Genomic DNA, 19,170 nt, shown 5'->3' with positions numbered 1-19,170 from the left:
TCTATCTATCCCCCTCATCATCTTATAAACCTCTATCAAGTCTCCTCTCGACCTCCTCCGCTCCAAAGAGAAAAGCCCAAGTTCCCTCAACCTTTCCTCATAAGACCTACCCTCCAAACCAGACAGCATCCTGGTAAATCTCCTTTGCACTCTTTCCAGCGCTTCCACATCCTTCTTATAGTGAGGTGACCAGAACTGCACACAATATTCCAAATGTGGTCTCACCAAGGTCCTGTACAGTTGCAGCATAACCCCACGGCTCTTAAACTCCAACCCCCTGTTAATAAAAGCTAAGATGTGGAGATATGGTGGATCACAGACGCTACGACAACGGATGAATGAACACCGCTCGACAATCACCAGACAAGACTGTTCTCTTCCTGTGGGGGAGCACTTCAGCAGTCACAGGCATTCACCCTTGGATCTTCAGGTAAGCGTTCTCCAAGGCGGCCTTCACAACACACGACAGCGCAGAGTCGCTGAGCAGAAACTGATAGCCAAGTTCCGCACACATGAGGACGGCCTAAACCGGGATGTTGGATTTATGTCACATTATCAGTAACCCCCACAGCTTGCCTCCTGGACTTGCAGAATTTCACTAGCTGTTCTGTCTGGAGACAATAAACCTGTGTTTAATGTTCCCTCCACCCACAGGAGGCTGGCTGTAGGATTCGCACTCTAATCAGTATTCTGCAACTTGATTCTGTCTGTTTGCACTGTTTGAGAACAGATAACCACTCCATCTGACGAAGGAGCAGCACTCCGAAAGCTTATGGTATTTGCTACCAAATAAACCTGTTGGACTTTAACCTGGTGTTGTGAGACTTCTTACTGAATAAAAGCTATCACACTACAGGCCTTCTTCACAGCTCTATCCACTTGAGTGGCAACCTTTAGAGATCTGTGGATATGGACCCCAAGATCTCTCTGTTCCTCCACATTCTTCAGAACCCTACCTTTGACCCTGTAATCCACATTTAAATTAGTCCTACCAAAATGAATCACCTCACACTTATCAAGGTTAAACTCCAGTCTCTTCTGCCCTTCTTAAACAGAGGAACAATGTTAGCTACTCTCCAATCCTCTGGTACCTCGCCCGTGGCTAAAGAGGACATAAAGATTTTGGCCAAGGCCTCAGCAATTTCTTCTCTCGCCTCTCTCAGTATTCTGGGATAGATCCAATCTGGCCCTGGGGACTTGTCCACCTGAATGTTTTTCAAAACCTCCAAGACCTCTTCTCTTTTTATCTCAACATGTCCTAGAATGTCAACATCCTCCTCTATCCACCACATCCTTCTCTTTTGCGAATACTGCTGCAAAATACTCATTAAGGACCTCACCCACCTCATCTGGCTCCACACACAAATTCCCTCCCCTGTCCTTGAGTAGACTTACCTTTTCCTTAGCTACCCTTTTCCTCCTTATATACGCATAAAAAGCCTTGGGATTTTCTTTAATCCTGCCTGCCATGACGCCTCCTTGCCCTCCTAAATCCTGTTTAAACTCTTGCCCCCTGTTATCTTTGTATTCCTCAAGAGCATTATCCATTTTCAATTTCCTGAAATTTATGTATGTCTCCTTTTTCACTAAGCTCACAATCTGTCTTGTCATCCAGGGTTCCCAAATCTTGCCATCTTTATCCTTCATTTTTATAGGGACATACTTGTCTTGAATTGTTGACAACAGACTTTTAAAAGACTCCCACATTTTGGATGTGGATTTACCCTCAAACAGCTACTCCCCAGTCTACATTCCCTAGCTCCTGCCTAACACTGTCGTAGTTAGCCTTCCCCCAGTTTAGTACTTTCACTCTGGGACTCCTTCTATCCTTTTCTACAACTATCTTGAAACTTATGGAATTGTGATCACTGTTCCCAAAATGGTCCCCCACTGAGACACCAATCACCTGTCCAGGCTCGTTTCCCAGAACCAGGTCTAAGATAGTCCAACCCGGGAAGGGGCTATCTACATATTGCCTCAAGAAACACTCTTGGACACACTGAACAAACTCTGCCCTGTCCAAGCCCCTGGTACTAAAGGAATCCCAGCCTATTTTGGGGAAGTTAAAATCGCCCATCACAACAACACTGTTGTTTTTACATCTTAAGAATTTTAACAACACCAGGTTAAAGTCCAACAGGTTTATTTGGTAGCAAATGCCATTAGCTTTCGGAGCGCTGCTCCTTCCTCAGATGGAATGGATATCTGCTCATAAACAAGGCACAGTAAGAAGTCTCACAACACCAGGTTAAAGTCCAACAGGTTTATTTGGTAGCAAATACCATAAGCTTTCGGAGCACAGCTCCTTCGTCAGATGGAGTGGATATCTGTTCTCCAACAGTGCACAGACACAGAAATCAAGTTACAGAATACTAATTAGAATGCAAATCTCTACAGCCAGCCAGGTCTTAAAGGTACAGATAATGTGGGTGAAGGGAGCATTCAACACAGGTTAAAGAGATGTGTATTGTCTCCAGACAGAACAGCTAGTGAGATTCTACAAGCCCAGGAGGCAAGCTGTGGGGGTTACTGATAATGTGACATAAATCCAACATCCCGGTTTAGGTCGTCCTCATGTGTGCGGAACTTGGCTGTGGTATTTATGGCTAGCTTATGGTATTTGCTACCAAATAAACCTGTTGGACTTTAACCTGGTGTTGTGAGACTTCTTACTGTGCTTACCCCAGTCCAACGCCGGCATCTCCACATCATAAACAAGGCACACAGAGACACAAACTCAAGTTACGGAATACTGATCAGAATGCGAATCTTTACAGCTAATCAAGTGTTAAAGATACAGACAGTGTGAGTGGAGAGAGCATTAGGCACAGGTTAAAGAGATATGTATTGTCTCCAGACAGGACAGCCAGTGAGATTCTGCAAGTCCAGACAAGCTGTGGGGGTTACCGATAGTGTGACATGAACCCAAGATTCCGGTTTAGGCCGTACTTGTGTGCGGAACTTGGATATCAGTTTCTGCTCAGCGACTCTGCGCTGTCGTGTGTCGTGAAGGCCGCCTTTTTACATCTTCCCATAATCTGTTAACATTTCAGTTCCTCCACTTCTCGCTGGCTGTTGGGAGGTCTGTCGTAAAATCCCAACAGTGTGATTGCAGTGCTCCTGTTCCCGAGTGCTACCCATGTGGCCTCACTGCATGATCCCACCAAGGTGTCCTCCCTCTGTTTAGCTGTGACATTCTCCCTAATCAGTAAAGCAACACTCCCACCTCTTTTGTCACCCTCTCTATCTTGCCTGAAGCATCTAAATCCTGGAATGCTAGGCCCTGCCCTTCTTTCATCCAAGTTTCCATAATTGCCACAGCATCTCAGTTCCATGTAATAATCCGAGCTTTAAGTTTATCTGCCTTACCCTGTTATAGTCCTTGTATTAAAGCAAACACACCTCAGACCGTGCGTCCTGTCATGTTTTGTACACTCTCCCTGTGTTTTATTTCTCTGAGCCTTACTGGACCCAGTCACCGAGTTCTCCACAGTCTCTGTACTCTATACTGTGGCCCTTTTTGAATTTTGTCTTTGGTTTCTCTGCCTTCCACTTTTCCCCTTACTGCCTTTTGTTTCTGTCCCCACTTTACTTCCCTCTGACTTCCTGCATCGGTTCCCATCCCCCTGCCACATTAGTTTAAACCCTCCCCGCTGCACTAGTAAACACTCGCTTTAGGACATTGGTTCCAGTCGTGGCCAGGTGCAGTCTGTCCGATTTGTACTGGTCCCACCTCCCCCAGAACCGGTTCCAATGTCCCAGGAATTTGAATCCCTCCCTCTTGCACCATCCCTCAAGCCACGTATCCATCTTAGCTATCCTGACATTCCTACTCTGACTAGCACGTGGCACTGGGAGCAATCCTGAGATTACTACCTTTGAGGTCCTAATTTTTAGTTTAATCCTAATCCCTAAATTTGGCTTGTAGGACCTCATCCCGTTTTTTATCTTGGTGCCTATATAGACCACGACAGCTGGCTGTTCACCCTCCCCCTCCAGAATGCACTGCAGCTGCTCTGAGACCTCAGAGAGGCAACATACCATTCTGGATTCTCATTTGAGTCTGCAGAAACACATGTCTATTCCCCTTACAATTGATTTAGACAATCACTAAATTTCTATGGCCAAATTCCCCTCCAATTCTATTTTCAAGTTTGCTGACGACACCACCGTAATGGGTCGGATCTCAAACAATGACGAGACAGAGTACAGGAATGAGATAGAGAATCTGGTGAACTGGTGCGGCAACAATGATCTCTCCCTCAATGTCAACAAAACGAAGGAGATAGTCATCGACTTCAGGAAGCATAAAGGAGAACATGTCCCTGTCTACATCATAGAAATCATAGAAACCCTACAGTACAGAAAGAGGCCATTTGGCCCATCGAGTCTGCACCGACCACAATCCCATCCAGGCCCTACCCCCATATCCCTACATGAGTTGCATGGAGCAAGTTGCAAATAGTCTCAATGTTAAGTTAGCAATTGGTAAATAAAGGAGTAGTTTATTTGTTAGTCACAAGTAAGGCTTACATTAACACTGTGATAAAGTTACTGTGAAAATCCCCTAGTCACCACACTCCAGCGCCTGTTCAGAAACACTGAGGAAGAATTTAGCATGGCCAACGCACCTAGTTAGCACATTGTTTGGATTGTGGGAGGAAACCGGAGCACCCAGAGGAAATCCACGCAGACATGGGAGAATGTGCAAACTCTACACAGACAGTGACCCAAGCTGGAATCGAATTCGGGTCCCTGGCGCTGTGAGGCAGTAATGCTAACCATTGTGCTAAATGTGAATCTTCTGGATATCTACCAAATTTGCAGAACAAAGTGCACTGTTAACAGTTTGCGGTCAAAAGGAAGTACTTGTAATAAAATGTGACATGGTATGCAACGCACATAAAGCAGTTATAACAGTATCAACTTGAATTTTATTGCTTTATTGGTAGAATATCTCCAATCCTGCCACACCAGGTGAATAAGCAACAACTCACTCACTTTTATCAACGGGGACGAAGTAGAAATGGTTGAGAGCTTCAAGGTTTTAGGTGTCCAGATCACTCTGAGATTGTGCTCTCTGATCCCAGACTCTCCCACAAGGGGAAACAGCATAAACCCTATCACTCCCCCTGAGAACCCCATATGTCTCAGTAGGGTCACCTCTCATCCTCCTAAACTCCAGTGAGTATAGCCCCCAAACCTACTCAACCTCTCCTCATAAGAAAAGCCCTCCATACTGTTATAATCCAGGCCAGAAACTCCAATATATTTTACAAAGTCAGCTTAGGCATTAAGTTTTACACTTTGAATTTGGTACAGATGAACATAAGTTGCTTCAGGTACGATTCAAGTGACCCACGAGGGAGCTTTTATCAAACAAGATTTATTTAAGAACTCTGTTAAAATATAACAAGAATTTAGCATAACTTTTACCAATTACAAAAAATACCAATCACGACATTGTATAAACCTCAGCAGCTAAATACTCTGTTCCAACCAAACAACCCCCACAAACACATATCCCGTTCTCGGCTTAGCGCAGAAAGCAAGTATGTTCACGTGATGCAGCTTTGCAATGTTGGATCACAACTGAGAATTCCCAGCCCTGGAACTTCCAGCACACCTCGAGGGACCCAGAGATACTCCTTGCCTCTAGCTTCTAGCTGCACCTCACAAACAGCAGAATTTCCACTCCAGAGAGAGACAGAGAACACTGCTTTCAGTCTGCAATCCAAACAGTTTCCACCCAAAATAAAACCAAAACCTTTAGATTTCTCCTGTGTAAAAAAAAGACCTGTGCCTGGATACCACCTGACCTGTCAATCAGACTCCACCCAACAGTTCCAAAAGGGTCATATATCTCCGGAACACTGGATTAGGCCCAGATTAAAACTAAACAGGATGTCCATTATATTGCTTCAGCAACAGTCACAGATGACGGTACAGACATCACGGCAACAATACCAAAAGGGCCAGGGCCTGATTTTTAAAAAATGACAGAGGAACATGTTTAAAATACACTTCTTGAAGGCACAGTATCACCACAATACTCAGGATAAACCCAGTGAACCTTCTCTGGACTGCCTCCAATGCCAATGCATCTTTCCTGAGATAAGGGGAGAAAAACTGTCCCCAGAAAGGTTCAAAGAGGACAAACAGTGAGTTCCTCAGCATCAGGGGATGGATTGCTGCTCTCAGACTTTCAACATATCCTGAAAACATCGACATAAAACCCCAATCTTTTCACTTTTATCGATTGGTGTCACAGGCAAGGAGTCCAGAACAACCAGAGATTCCAAGGTGGAGTGGAGTTGGAGACTGGCATCCACCAGACTGAATAAGACAGAGAATTGTGTAAAGTTTATACATTTGTGTCGTAAGTAAGCTTACATTAACACTGCAATGAAGTTACTGTGAAAGCCCCCCAGCTGCCACACTCCGGCGTCTGTTCGGGTACATTGAGGGAGAGTTTAGTACAGCCAAAGCACTCTAACCAGCGCGTCTTCCGGACTGTGGGAGGAAACTGGAGGAAACCCACACAGACACGGGGAGAATGTGCAGACTCCGCACAGTGACCCAAGCCGGGAATCGAACCCAGGTCCCTGGCGCTGTGAGGCAGCAGTGCTAACCACTGTGCCACCATGCCCCCGGGAATCGAACCCGGGTCCCTGGCGCTGTGAGGCAGCGGTGCTAACCACTGCGCCACCGTATGTGAGAGAAACAGGAAGAAATCTTTTTCAGCCATAACTTACTGTCATTGGTCATCTGTGACTGACCCCTGTTGAGTTCCTGGTGAGCGTTGCCCATGTCTGTGGAAAGCATCATAACTGCAAACAAGAACAAGTGTTAATACAGGATCTGTTGCTTGGAGCTTGAGAGATTAATTCATGTTCAGCTCCTCCCCCTGTGACTGGATCCTGAACCTCCGAACCCACAGATCACAATCAGTAAGGATAGGCAACAACACCCCCTCCATGATCATCCTCAACACTGGTGCCCCACAAGGCTGTGTTCTCAGCCCCCTACTATACTCCTTATACACCTATGACTGTGCGGCCAAATTCCCCTCCAACTCAATCTTCAAGTTTGCTGACGACACCACTGTAGTGGGTCGGATCTCAAACAATGACGAGACAGAGTACAGGAATGAGATAGAGAATCTGGTGAACTGGTGCAGGAACAATAATCTCTCCCTCAATGTCAACAAAACGAAGGAGATTGTCACCGACTTCAGGAAGCGTAAAGGAGAACATGCCCCTGTCTACATCAATGAGGACGAAGTAGAAAGGGTCGAGAGCTTCAGGTTTTTAGGTGTCCAGATCATCAACAACCTGTCCTGGTCCCCCCATGCCGACACTATAGTTAAGAAAGCCCACCAACGCCTCTACTTTCTCAGAAGACTAAGGAAATTTGGCATGTCAGCTACGACTCTCACCAACTTTTACAGATGCACCGTAGAAAGCATTCTTTCTGGTTGTATCACAGCTTGGTATGGGCTCCTGCTCTGCCCAAGACCGCAAGGAACTACAAAAGGTCGTGAATGTAACCCAATCCATCCATTGACTCTGTCTACACTTCCCGCTGCCTCGGCAAAGCAGTCAGCATAATTAAGGACCCCACATACCACGGACATTCTCTCTTCCACCTTCGTCATCGGGAAAAGATACAAAAGTCTGAGGTCACGTACCAACCGACTCAAGAACAGCTTCTTCCCTGCTGCTGTCAGACGTTTGAATGGACCTACCTCACATTAAGTTGATCTTTCTCTACACCCTAGCTATAACCGTAACACTACATTCTGCACTCTCTCCTTTCCTTCTCTATGAATGGTATGCTTTGTCTGTATAGCGCGCAAGAAGCGATACTTTTCACTGTATACTAATACAGTGACAATAATAAATTAAATCAAGTGGGATCAATCCGGTCTGCTCCACTGCAGAACATTGCTGCCACCTGCTGGTTGTCCCCTGGGAACTGCAGCCGTAAAGGGCTCACCTTGGTGTTCAACCCCTTACCTATCCCTGGTTAAGGTTCCTCACACTCAACTGCGCAGGGGTGGAGGGAGCAACCCCAGACAATCCTCCCCCTCCTGGGTGTCCTTGCGCAGGAATCTCAAGGAGCTGGTTTGCAGGTGCAGCAGGTAATTAAGAAGGCAAATGGAATTTTGTCCTTCGTTGCTAGAGGGATGGAGTTTAAAAACAGTGAGGTTATGTTGCAGCTGTATAAGGTGCTGGTGAGGCCACACCTGGAGTACTGTGTACAGTTTAGGTCTCCTTACTTGAGAAAGGATATACTGGCACTGGAGGGGGTGCAGAGGAGATACAAGAGGTTGATTCCGGAGTTGAGAGGATTGGCTTATGAGGAGAGACTGAGTAGACTGGGGCTATACTCATTGGAATTCAGAAGAATGAGGGGAGATCTTATAGAAACATATAAGATTATGGAGGGAATAGATAAGATAGAAGCAGGGAGGTTGTTTCCACTGGCGGGTGAAACTAGAACTAGGGGGCATGGCCTCAAAATAAGGGGAAGCAGATTTAGGACTGAGTTGAGGAGGAACTTCTTCACACAAAGGGTTGTGAATCTGTGGAATTCCCTGCCCAGTGAAGCAGTTGAGGCTACCTCATTGAATGTTTTTAAGGCAAGGATAGATAAATTTTTGAACAGTAAAGGAATTAAGGGTTATGGTGAGCGGGTGGGTAAGTGGAGCTGAGTCCACGAAAAGATCAGCCATGATCTTATTGAATGGCGGAGCAGGCTCGAGGGGCCAGATGGCTGACTCCTGCTCCTAGTTCTTATGTTCTCCCCCCACCATTGGTTGTCTCTCTGATTGGCTCAGGTCCACAAGGAGAGCCAGGAAAACCTGGAGAACAAGCTAGACAAACTGAAAAGCCAGACTCACTTTCCAAAGAGAACTGAGGGACTGCTGTGTGCTCTGTTTCACGGAGACGTGGCTCACACCTGCTTCACCAGACAGTGCCCAACAACCAGAGGGCTTCTCAATCCACCGAATTGACCGTACAGTCAAGGAAAGGCGAGGGGAGGTGGGGTCTGCTTACTAGTCAACACCTCATGGTGCCTAGATGTAGCAACACTGGCGAGTTTCTGCTCCCTGGACCTAGAATACCTGACGCTAAAATGCCGCCCCTGCTACCTTCTGCAGGAGTTCACCTCCGTTATCCTGACGGCAGTTTGCATTCCACCCCATGCGGACATGAAGATCGCGCTGGACGAAATATACACCACAACAAATGTGCCGTCAGACTTAGGGGAGACGATGGCCTCGTGGTATTATCACGAGACTGTTAATCCAGAAACTCAGCTGGGGACCCGGGTTCAAATCCCGCCACGGCAGATGGTGGAATTTGAATTCAATAAAAAATATCTGGAATTAAGAATCTACTGATGACGATGAAGCCATTGTAGATTGTCAGAAAAACCCATCTGGTTCACTAATGCCCGTTAGGGAATGAAATCTGCCGTCCTTACCCGGTCTGGCCTACATGTGACTCCAGAGCCACAGCAATGTGGTTGATTCTCAACTGCTCTCAGGCCACTAGGGAAGGGCAACAAATGCTGGCCCAGCCAGCGACGCCCATGTCCCATGAATGAGTTAAAATAAAACTTTTGAATGGACCTACCTCGCATTAAGTTGATCTTTCTCTACATCCTAGCTACGACTGTAACACTACATTCTGCACCCTCTCCTTTCCTTCTCTATGAACGGTATGCTCTGTCTGTAGAGCGCGCAAGAAACAATACTTTTCACTGTATCCTAATACATGTGACAATAATAAATTAGATCAAATCAAATGGGATGAAACATTGACAGGAAGATGGGGAAATGAGACTATTGGTCTGAACTGATCTTGTATACTTTAAAATGGAACACCAGTAAAACGGTCAAAGACAAATACCGGCTGAACTCATAGAGTCACAGAGGTTTACAGCATGGAAACAGGCCCTTCGGCCCAACTTGTCCATGCCGCTCTTTTTTTAAAAAACCCCTAACCTAATGCCAATTGCCCACATTTGGCCCATATCTCTCTATACCCATCGCACCCATGTAACTATCTAAATGCTTTTCAAAAGACAAAATTTTACCCGCCTCTACTACTACCTCTGGCAGCTTGTTCCAAACACTCACCACCCTCTATGTGAAAAAATTGTCCCTCTGGACCCTTTTGTATCTCTCCCCTCTCACCTTAAACCTATGCCCTCTAGTTTTAGACTCCCCTACCTTTGGGAAAAGATATTGACTATCTAGTTGATCTGTGCCCCTCATTATTTCATAGACCTCTATAAGATCACCCCTCAGCCTCCTACGCTCCAGAGAAAAAAGTCCCAGTCTATCCAGCCTCTCCTTATAACTCAAACCATCAAGTCCCAGTAGCATCCTGGTAAATCTTTTCTGCACTCTTTCTAGTTTAATAATATCCTTTCTATAATAGGGTGACCAGAACTGCGCACAGTATTCCAAATGTGGCCTTACCAACGTCTTGTACAACTTCAACAAGACATTCCAACTCCTGTATTCAATGTTCTGACAGAGGTTTTATCTGTTTTATCCGATGGGGCAGCGCCCTTGGAATGGATTTTTGAAAATGATATTCGACAAGTTTAATGTGGAAAAAAGTGGAATGTTTTGAGGGAGAGTGAGACAGGAATTCAAATTCCCCACATGCTGCTGAAGTGAAGCTATTAAATAGCATCAGAAATAGGAGCAGAATGAGGCCACTCGGCCCATCGAGTCTGCTGCGCCATTCAATCATGGCTGATATGTTTCTCATCCCCGTTCTCCTGCCTTTTCCCCATAACCCCTGATCCCCTTATTAATCAAGAACCTATCTATCTCTGTCTTAAAGACACTCAATGACCCGGCCTCCACAGCCTTCTGCGGCAAAGAGTTCCACAGATTCACCACTCTGGCTGAAGAAATTCCTCCTCATCTCTGTTTTAAAGGAGCGTCCTTTCACTTTGAAGTTGTGCCCTAGAGTTCTAGTCTCTCCCACAAGTGGAAACATCCTCTCCATGTTCACTCTATCCAGGCCTCTCAGTATTCAGTAAGTTTCAATAACATCCCCCCCTCATCCTTCTAAACTCTATTGAATACAGACCCAGAGTCCTCAACCGTTCCTCATATGACAAGCTCTTCATTCCAGGGATCATTCCTGTGAACCTCCTCTGAACCCTTTCCAAGGCCAGCACATCCTTCCTTGGGTACGGGGCCCAAAACTGCTCACAATATGGGGTCTGACCATATCCCAAGTCCCTTTGCGCTTCAGATTTCTAAAGCCTTTCCCCATTTAGAAAATAGTCTGTGCCTCCATTCTTCCTACCAAAGTAGGTGACACCCGGAAACTTGTTCCGAACTGGAGCTTGCAGTCCCGGAGCTGAATGGGGAAGCGCCAATCAGACTTGAGATGGCCCAAAGATGGATCCCTAACTAGATCCCGGATTGATTGATCTAATTGATCTGGGGTAGCACAGTGGTTAGCACTGTCCAGACACGGGGAGAACCCGCCCAGATGCGGGGCAAATGTGCAAACTCCACACAGACAGTGACCCAAGCCAGGAATCAAACCCAGGTCCCTGGCACTGTGAGGCAGCAGTGCTAACCACTGAGCCACCGTGTCGCCCATTCTGTAGTAGAGAATTCTCCAGACTGATGACCCTCTGAGGGAAAATAATTCTCCCCATCTCTGCCTTAATCGCTAGACCTCTTATTCTTCAACTGTGTCCTCTGTATCTCCCAGAAGGGGTAATGATCCATCTATCAAATTCCGTCAGTATCTTATATGTTTCAAAATGATCACCTCTCAATCCGCTAAACCCCAACGGGTTTAAGAAGTGAGGTGTTTAAATCAAACAAACAATTTATTGGAGAGGTCAACATGATTTTCTCTGGAGATTGGGCCAGTGGGCCGCTGAATGGCAGATGGAGTTTAATTTAGATAAACGCGAGGTGATGGATTTTGATAGATTGAACCAGGGCAGGACTTACTCAGTTAATGGTAGAGTTGGGGAGAGTTACAGAACAAAGAGATCTAGGGGTACAAGTTCATAGCTCATTGAAAGTGGAGTCACAGGTGGACAGAGTGGTGAAGAAGGCATTCGGCATGCTTGGTTTCATCGGTCAGAACATTGAATACAGGAGTTGGGACGTCTTGTTGAAGTTGTACAAGACATTGGTAAGGCCACACTTGGAATACTGTGTGCAATTCTGGTCACCCTATTATAGAAAGGATATTATTAAACTAGAAAGAGTGCAGAAAAGATTTACTAGTTTGCTACCGGGACTTGATGGTTTGAGTTATAAGGAGAGGCTGGATAGACTGGGACTTTTTTCTCTGGAGTGTAGGAGGTTTAGGGGTGATCTTATAGAGGTCTATGAAATAAAGAGGGGCATAGTTAAGGTAGGTAGTCAATATCTTTTCCCAAAGGTAGGGGAGTCTAAAACTAGAGGGCATAGGTTTAAGCTGAGAGGGGAGAGATACAAATGAGTCCAGAGGGGCAATTTTTTCACACAGAGGGTGGTGAGTGTCTGGAACAAGCTGCCAGAGGTAGTAGTAGAGGCGGGTACAATTTTGTCTTTTAAAAAGCATTTAGACAGTTACATGGGTACGATGGGTATAGAGGGATATGGGCCAAACACAGGCAATTGGGACTAGCTTCCTGGTTAAAAAAAAGGGGGCAGCATGGACAAGTTGGGCCGAAGGGCCTGTTTCCATGCTGTAAACCTCTATGACTCTATGGGAATCCAGAATAAGGGGTCTTTATCTCAAAATTAGAATTGTGGGCAGTGTCAACACTTTTTCCACACAAAGTAAACTTCTGGAACTCTTGATTTTAGGAGTTCATTGAGTGCGTCAGATCTAAGATTGATGTGTTTTGGTTCGGCAGAGCTATTAAGGGTTAGAGCAGGATTGGTAGATGGATAGGATTCATAGAATCCCTGCAGTGCAGAAGGAGGCCATTTGGCCCATCGAGCCTGCACTGACAACAATCCCATCCAGTCCTATCCCCACAACCACTCCTAATTCCCCTGATACTAAGTGGCGATTTAACCTGGCCAATCAACCTAACCTGCACATCTTTGGACTGTGGGAGGAAACCGGAGCACCCGGAGGAAACCCACGCAGACACGGGGAGAACGTGCAGACTCCACACAGACAGTGACCCAAGGCTGGAATCGAACCCGGGTCCCTGGCACTGTGAGGCAGCAGTGCTAACCACTGAGCCACCGTGCCGCCCTTCAATTCAGGTCAGCCATGATCTGATAGGATAGTAGGACAGGCTCAAGGGGCTGAATGGCCTCCTCATGTCCCTATCTCGTCTATAAATTGCAACACAAATGTCGAGATTGATTAAAATTGTTCAGACAAGATGCCACTGTGTCTGTCACTGAACTCACAACGAGATTCTGGGTAGACCATCCAAGCTGGGAGACGGTTAGCGAGACTCCGCAGGTACAAGGAGCAGCACACACTTGGTGCAATGGGCGGGACACCCACTTGGTGCAATGGACGGGACACCCACCCATGCCCCATCAGCGGTGAACCGGGATGTTTAATGTCCAGTTTGAGACAGTTCAGTCAGAGAGGTCAGCCTTGTCCAGGGTCAGAGTGTGATCATCGGTCACTTACCTTTGTTGTCCAGCTGTCTCTGTTCTCTCAGTAGCTGTGCGTGCCCGTTCCTGATTTCCTCGCCCAGCTCTGCAACGCAAGACAAGACATCAGATCACAGAACAGCCAACAACATCGATCTCTACACAGTGCGATCCAAACACTCTCCACACAGTGTCTTATAACTGCTGCCTTTCCCCTGCTCATTCGTGGTGACGTTTCAAATGAATTCGTCTTCCCAAGTTCAACGTGGCGATTGGCTCCCTAACCGGAGTGAACGGGGCAAACAGGATCAAAGGGGGAGAGCAGGAGTTGGATGATCAGCCATGACTGGGATGAATGGTGGAGCAAGCTCGAAGGGCCAAATGGCCTCCTCCTGCACCTATCCTCTGTGTTTCTATGTTTCTATGAATCACACGGTGTCTCCAGACCCCATTATCCTGTGGCCTCATAGCCCCCTCTAACTCCCACTGGGAGTCAACCACTTAAACCCCAACAAGCTTCAAACCCAGTGACTCACCCTGAGATCTCTGTCACGAACGCCGGCAATATTACTCTGATATTTCCCAAACCACACACCACATTGACAAAACATATCTTGGATAATTTGCTGATACAGATAGCCACTATCCATTGTAAGAAGTTTCACAACACCAGGGCAAAGTCCAAAAGGTTTATTTGGTATCATGAGCTTTCGGAGCGCGCTCCCATATAAACCTGTTGGACTTTAACCTGGTGTTGTGAGACTTCTTACTGTGCTTACCCCAGTCCAACGCCGGCATCTCCACACCATCACTATCCATTGTTAGGAACCCTGCCCTCAGAGGGCATTCGCCTCTATAGACCTCTAGTGGATTGGCTGGTGCATGGTGATGCTTGGGGAAGTACAGAGTAGTACTTATGCCTCCTGCAGTGTGGCTAGCCAGCAAACTCTCCCACTCTTCACTGTGTATCGGTGGGATTCACAGGCAGACAAACAACCTCTTTGGCCATATTAGATCTCATCAAAACCTAGAAGATTCTAACAGGAACGATGGAGGTTGAGGGGCGACCTGATGAGGTTTACAAGATTATGAGTGGCATGGACAGAGTGGATAGTCAGATGCTCTTTCCTAGGGTGGAAGAGTCAAGTACTCGGGGACATAGGTTTAAGGTGCGTGGGGAAAGGTTTAGAGGAGATGCGCGAGACAAGTTTTTTTACACAAAGGGTGGTGAATGTCTGGAACGCGCTGCCCGGGGAGGTGGTGGGAGCAGGTACGATAGCAGCGTTTAAGGGGCAATGAGAGGAATACATGAATAGGACGGGAATGGAAGGATACGGACTCTGTAAGTGCATACGGTTTTAGTTTAGGCAAGCGTCATGATCGGCGCATTTACTCCATGTAAACTCCATGCACTTACCTTAGCTAGTCCCCATGACACTAAGGGACAATTTAACATGGCCAATCCACCTAACCTGCACATCTTTGGACAGTGGGAGGAAACCGGAGCACCCGGAGGAAACCCACGCAGACACGGCCATTTCCATTGTTACTATTGGGTTTATTGCTTCTGTACACAGTGTAGACTGGTCATGTTATGGAAGTGTTATGGGTTGCCATGGGGGAGGGGTTATGAGTGACCATGGAGTTGGGTGGGATAAGTTGGCATGATGTGAACAGGGATAAGATCTTTAACCCTTGCCTCTGTTCTGAATCTAGACTGGGGCTCATGTCTCCTTCTGGGGACTTTGAACAATGTTGTCAAGAAGCCTAGGAGGGTCTAATAGGACCAGGAAGGACCTAGGAGATGCCCTCCCCTACAATGGTGCTGGCAAGATCTGCTGTCCCAGATGTAGCCTCACTATCAATGCTATTATCCCGTGCCACTGAAAATCAGAGGTGTCGGGAATGGGGGAGGATAGAGTGAATTTCTAAATGCCTCCAGATTGGGTATTACTCCACAGAAATCCATCCCCGAGCCTGCAACATTCCAGGTCTCAATTTCTGAATCACATCACGCGTGTTGCACTTACTGACTGGGCCACTGGGAGGCACTGGAGAGTCATGCTGGAGGTTACTACTGCTGGTCCAATCATGGGGCTCCTTTGGTTGCAGCTGATTGGGCCATATTGACCATGAGACAGGTTAGCAAACACTTACCCTGCTTCATCACTGCAAGTTGCATCGTGAGATTATCCCTGAAATCCTGAATTTCGTTGGAGATCTGTTTAACTGAAAATGAGACAGTAATTATTCCCCAGTTCCAGCCAACTCCAAGAACTGAACCGTCTCCAAATGGACGCAACGGGAGCAAATCGAACTCGACACATGAACGCGACGCTCTCAGAGGAAGGGTTGAGGTCGACTGAGTCAGGAACAGGCAGACACATCAGCCCCTTGGTTAAGTGATTTCTAGCCACGTTAGGGAAGGTCGTGGCGCAGTGGTATTGTCACTGGACTAGTGATCCAGAGAGCCGCAGAAATGCTTTGCAAACCCGAGTTCGAATCCCACCGCGGCAGATGGTGATTTCGAATTCAATAAAAATCTGGAATTAAGAAACTACTGATGACCATTTTTGATGGGCAGTCACTGTAGCAATGTTTCGGCGGCACAGTGGTTAGCACTGCTGCCTCACAGCATCAGGGACCCGGGTTTGATTCCCGGCTTGGGTCACTGTGCAGAGTTTGCACGTCCTCCCAGTGTCTGCATGGGTTTCCTCCGGGTGCTCCGGTTTCTTCCACAGTCCCAAACACTTGCTGGTTAGGGTGCATTAACCACACTAAAATTCTCCCTCAGCGAACCCGAACAGGCGCCGGAGTGTGGCGACTAGGGGATTTTCACAGTAACTTCATTGCAGTGTTGATGTACGCCTACTTGTGATACGAATAAATAAACTAAAAAAAAACCCATTGTCGATTGTTGGAAAAACCCATCTGGTTCACTAATGTCCCTTTAGGGAAGGAAATCTGCCGTCCTTACCCGGTCTGGCCTACATGCGACTCCAGAGCCACAGCAATGTGGTTGACTCTCAACTGCCCTCTGATATGCCCCAGCAAGCCACTCAGTTCAAGAGCGACTGGGGATAGGCAATAAATGTTGGCCCAACCAGCGACGCCCATGTCCCATGAATGAATGAATCTTCGTCAGAACTGGAGGGTGAGGGATTCGGGTTAGATATTAAAGTGTAGCTATGAGAAATTGCAACAATAAGTAGCAACTTGAAGAACATAGAGACAGATGGCCTGGTTGGGGAGAGGGGGGTGGGGGCAAAGGGAGGGGTTTGCATCGGGGCAATACATGCATGGGATATTTTTAAGAAAGGGGGATTAAGGTGGTGGAAACAAGTCACAATCTGAAGCTACTAAATTCAATGTAAAATTCACGACCAACTGAGAGATGCAACCGAGGATTCTCAGATCTGAAACTTTTGATTGCCCGCCAAGTGGGTGAATGTGCAGGTGGGAACATTCTAGATTTGTGCAAAGCATTTGAGCGTCCTGTTCCCCTGTTCTGAATCATAGAATCCCTACAGTGCAGAAGGAGGCCATTCGGCCCATCAAGTATGTACCGACCACTATCCGACCCAGGTCCTATCCCCATAACCCCATGCATTTACCCTAGCTAGTCCCCCTGATACTAAGAGGCAATTTAGCATGGCCAATCCACCTAACCCGCACACCTTTGAACTGTGGGAGGAAACCGGAGCACCCGGAGGAAACCCACGCAGATACGAGGAGAACGTGCAGACTCCACACAGACAGTGACCCAAGGCCAGAATTGAACCTGGGTCTGTGGTATTGTGAGACAGCAGTGCTAAACACTGTGGTACCGTGCTGCTCTACAGGATAGCTAAGTAGCATTTCTACCTGGATACATGGCTTATGTGATTCATGGTACAATGGAGTTAAGCTTTGAAAGTGGAATGATCCGTAGAAAACTACTGTGGCATCGGGCTACAGTTTTTCCAAGGTATTCCTGAAACTCACAGGCACACGTCAGTTTGCAGGAATCTGAGTGAGAGGGATAGAGAGAGAGGGAGAGAGAGGAAGAGAGGAAGAAATAGAGGCATCTAGCCCTACACCTGGAGCAGAGAAAATTCTGACCCTATATTTCACCCACGTGGAATTCTGGTGGGAGCTCACACTCGACTGAAGAGACTGAACTCATGAGGAATTAAAGGAGGCTGGAAGATCCACCTAACCTTGGTTGGAGAGAAGGAATCTGCAGTTTAATCCTCGCAATGAAAGTCAGATCTGGAATTAATACTGTCTGGGAAAGGAAACAGGAAGCAGAGCATCAGGAGTGGAGAATAGCTTTGGATTGGTTCCTGGAGAATGAAAGTGTCAACTTCAGGTTCAAAATAAAGAAGAACAACAGTGAGAGATCCTTGGTTGTGCTAAAGGTTAAACAGGGAGCACTTTTGGTGCGGTTGAGTGTCTAAATTGCCAAGTAAGTGTTCAGCTTAAGCTGCATTTAGATTGTTACAGTAAAAGTCTTAAAACTTGAAATTTTGATCTGGGATCCTTTCAGTCAGTCACTACGGAACTGAAATGTCTTTTTCAAAGGTACCAGGGATGGTAACAGCCCAGAGTTACATAGTTCCCTACCCTCTAAGTGTTTAGCTTAAGTTCACCGATGATTGCACAATGTCCAGCACCATTCGCGACTCCTCAGATACTGAAACAGTCCATGTTCAAATGCAGCAAGATTTGGACAATATCCAGACTTGGGCTGAAAAGTGGCCAATAACGTTCGCGCCACACAAATGCCAGGCAAGGACCATCACCAATAAGAGACACTCTAACCACCACCCTTTAACATTCAATGGTGTAACCATCACTGAATCCCCCACTGTCAACATCCTTGGGGTTACCATTGACCAGAAACTCAACTGGACTCACCACATAAACACAGTGGCTACAAGAGCGGGTCAGAGGCTGGGAATACTGCGGCAAGTAATTCACCTCCTGACTTCCCAAAGCCTATCCATCATCTACAAGGCACAAGTCAGGAGTGTGATGGAATACTCCCCACTTGCCTGGATGGGTGCAGCTCCAACAACACTCAAGAAGCTTGGCACCATCCAGGACAAAGCAGCCCCGCTTGATTGGCACCACATCTACAAACATTCACTCCCTCCACCACCGACGCTCAGTAGCAGCAGTGTGTACCATCTACAAACTGCACTGCAGCAACTCACCAAAGATCCTTAGACAGCACCTTCCAAACCCACCACCACTTCCATCTAGAAGGACAAGGGCAGCAGATACATGGGAACACCACAACCTGCAAGTTCCCCTCCAAGCCACTCACCTTCCTGACTTGGAAATATATCGCCGTTCCTTCGCAGTCGCTGGGTCAAAATCCTGGAATTCCCTCCCTAACGGCATTGTGGGTCAACCCGCAGCACGTGGACCGCAGCGATTCAAGAAGGCAGCTCACCACCACCTTCTCAAGGGGCAACTAGGGATGGGCAATAAATGCTGGCCCAGCCAGCAATGCCCATGTCCCATGAATGAATTTTTAAAAAGTAGTATTTAGATTGTTACAGTAAAAGTCT

At 46.9% G+C, this 19,170-nt stretch overlaps 1 protein-coding gene across 3 annotated transcripts in view; it reads right to left on the bottom strand.

Annotated features, from left to right (window-relative positions):
* Positions 1-19,170, bottom strand: part of LOC144507798 (C-type lectin domain family 10 member A-like) — a 73,651-nt gene that overhangs the window by 11,570 nt on the left and 42,911 nt on the right. For all 3 annotated transcript variants that reach the window (XM_078235098.1, XM_078235099.1, XM_078235100.1), the window contains 3 exons: positions 15,770-15,841; positions 13,650-13,718; positions 6,756-6,830 (listed from right to left, as the gene is read on the bottom strand). In XM_078235098.1, the coding sequence (XP_078091224.1) occupies positions 6,756-6,830; positions 13,650-13,718; positions 15,770-15,841 (216 nt within the window). The remainder of the gene's footprint in view (positions 1-6,755; positions 6,831-13,649; positions 13,719-15,769; positions 15,842-19,170) is intronic.

This window comes from Mustelus asterias, chromosome 19 (assembly GCF_964213995.1).
Source record: "Mustelus asterias chromosome 19, sMusAst1.hap1.1, whole genome shotgun sequence".
NCBI classification, from domain to species: Eukaryota; Metazoa; Chordata; class Chondrichthyes; order Carcharhiniformes; family Triakidae; genus Mustelus; species Mustelus asterias.
Note: the sequence above shows the minus strand (reverse complement) of the source record. Positions and strands in the feature narration are given on the sequence as shown.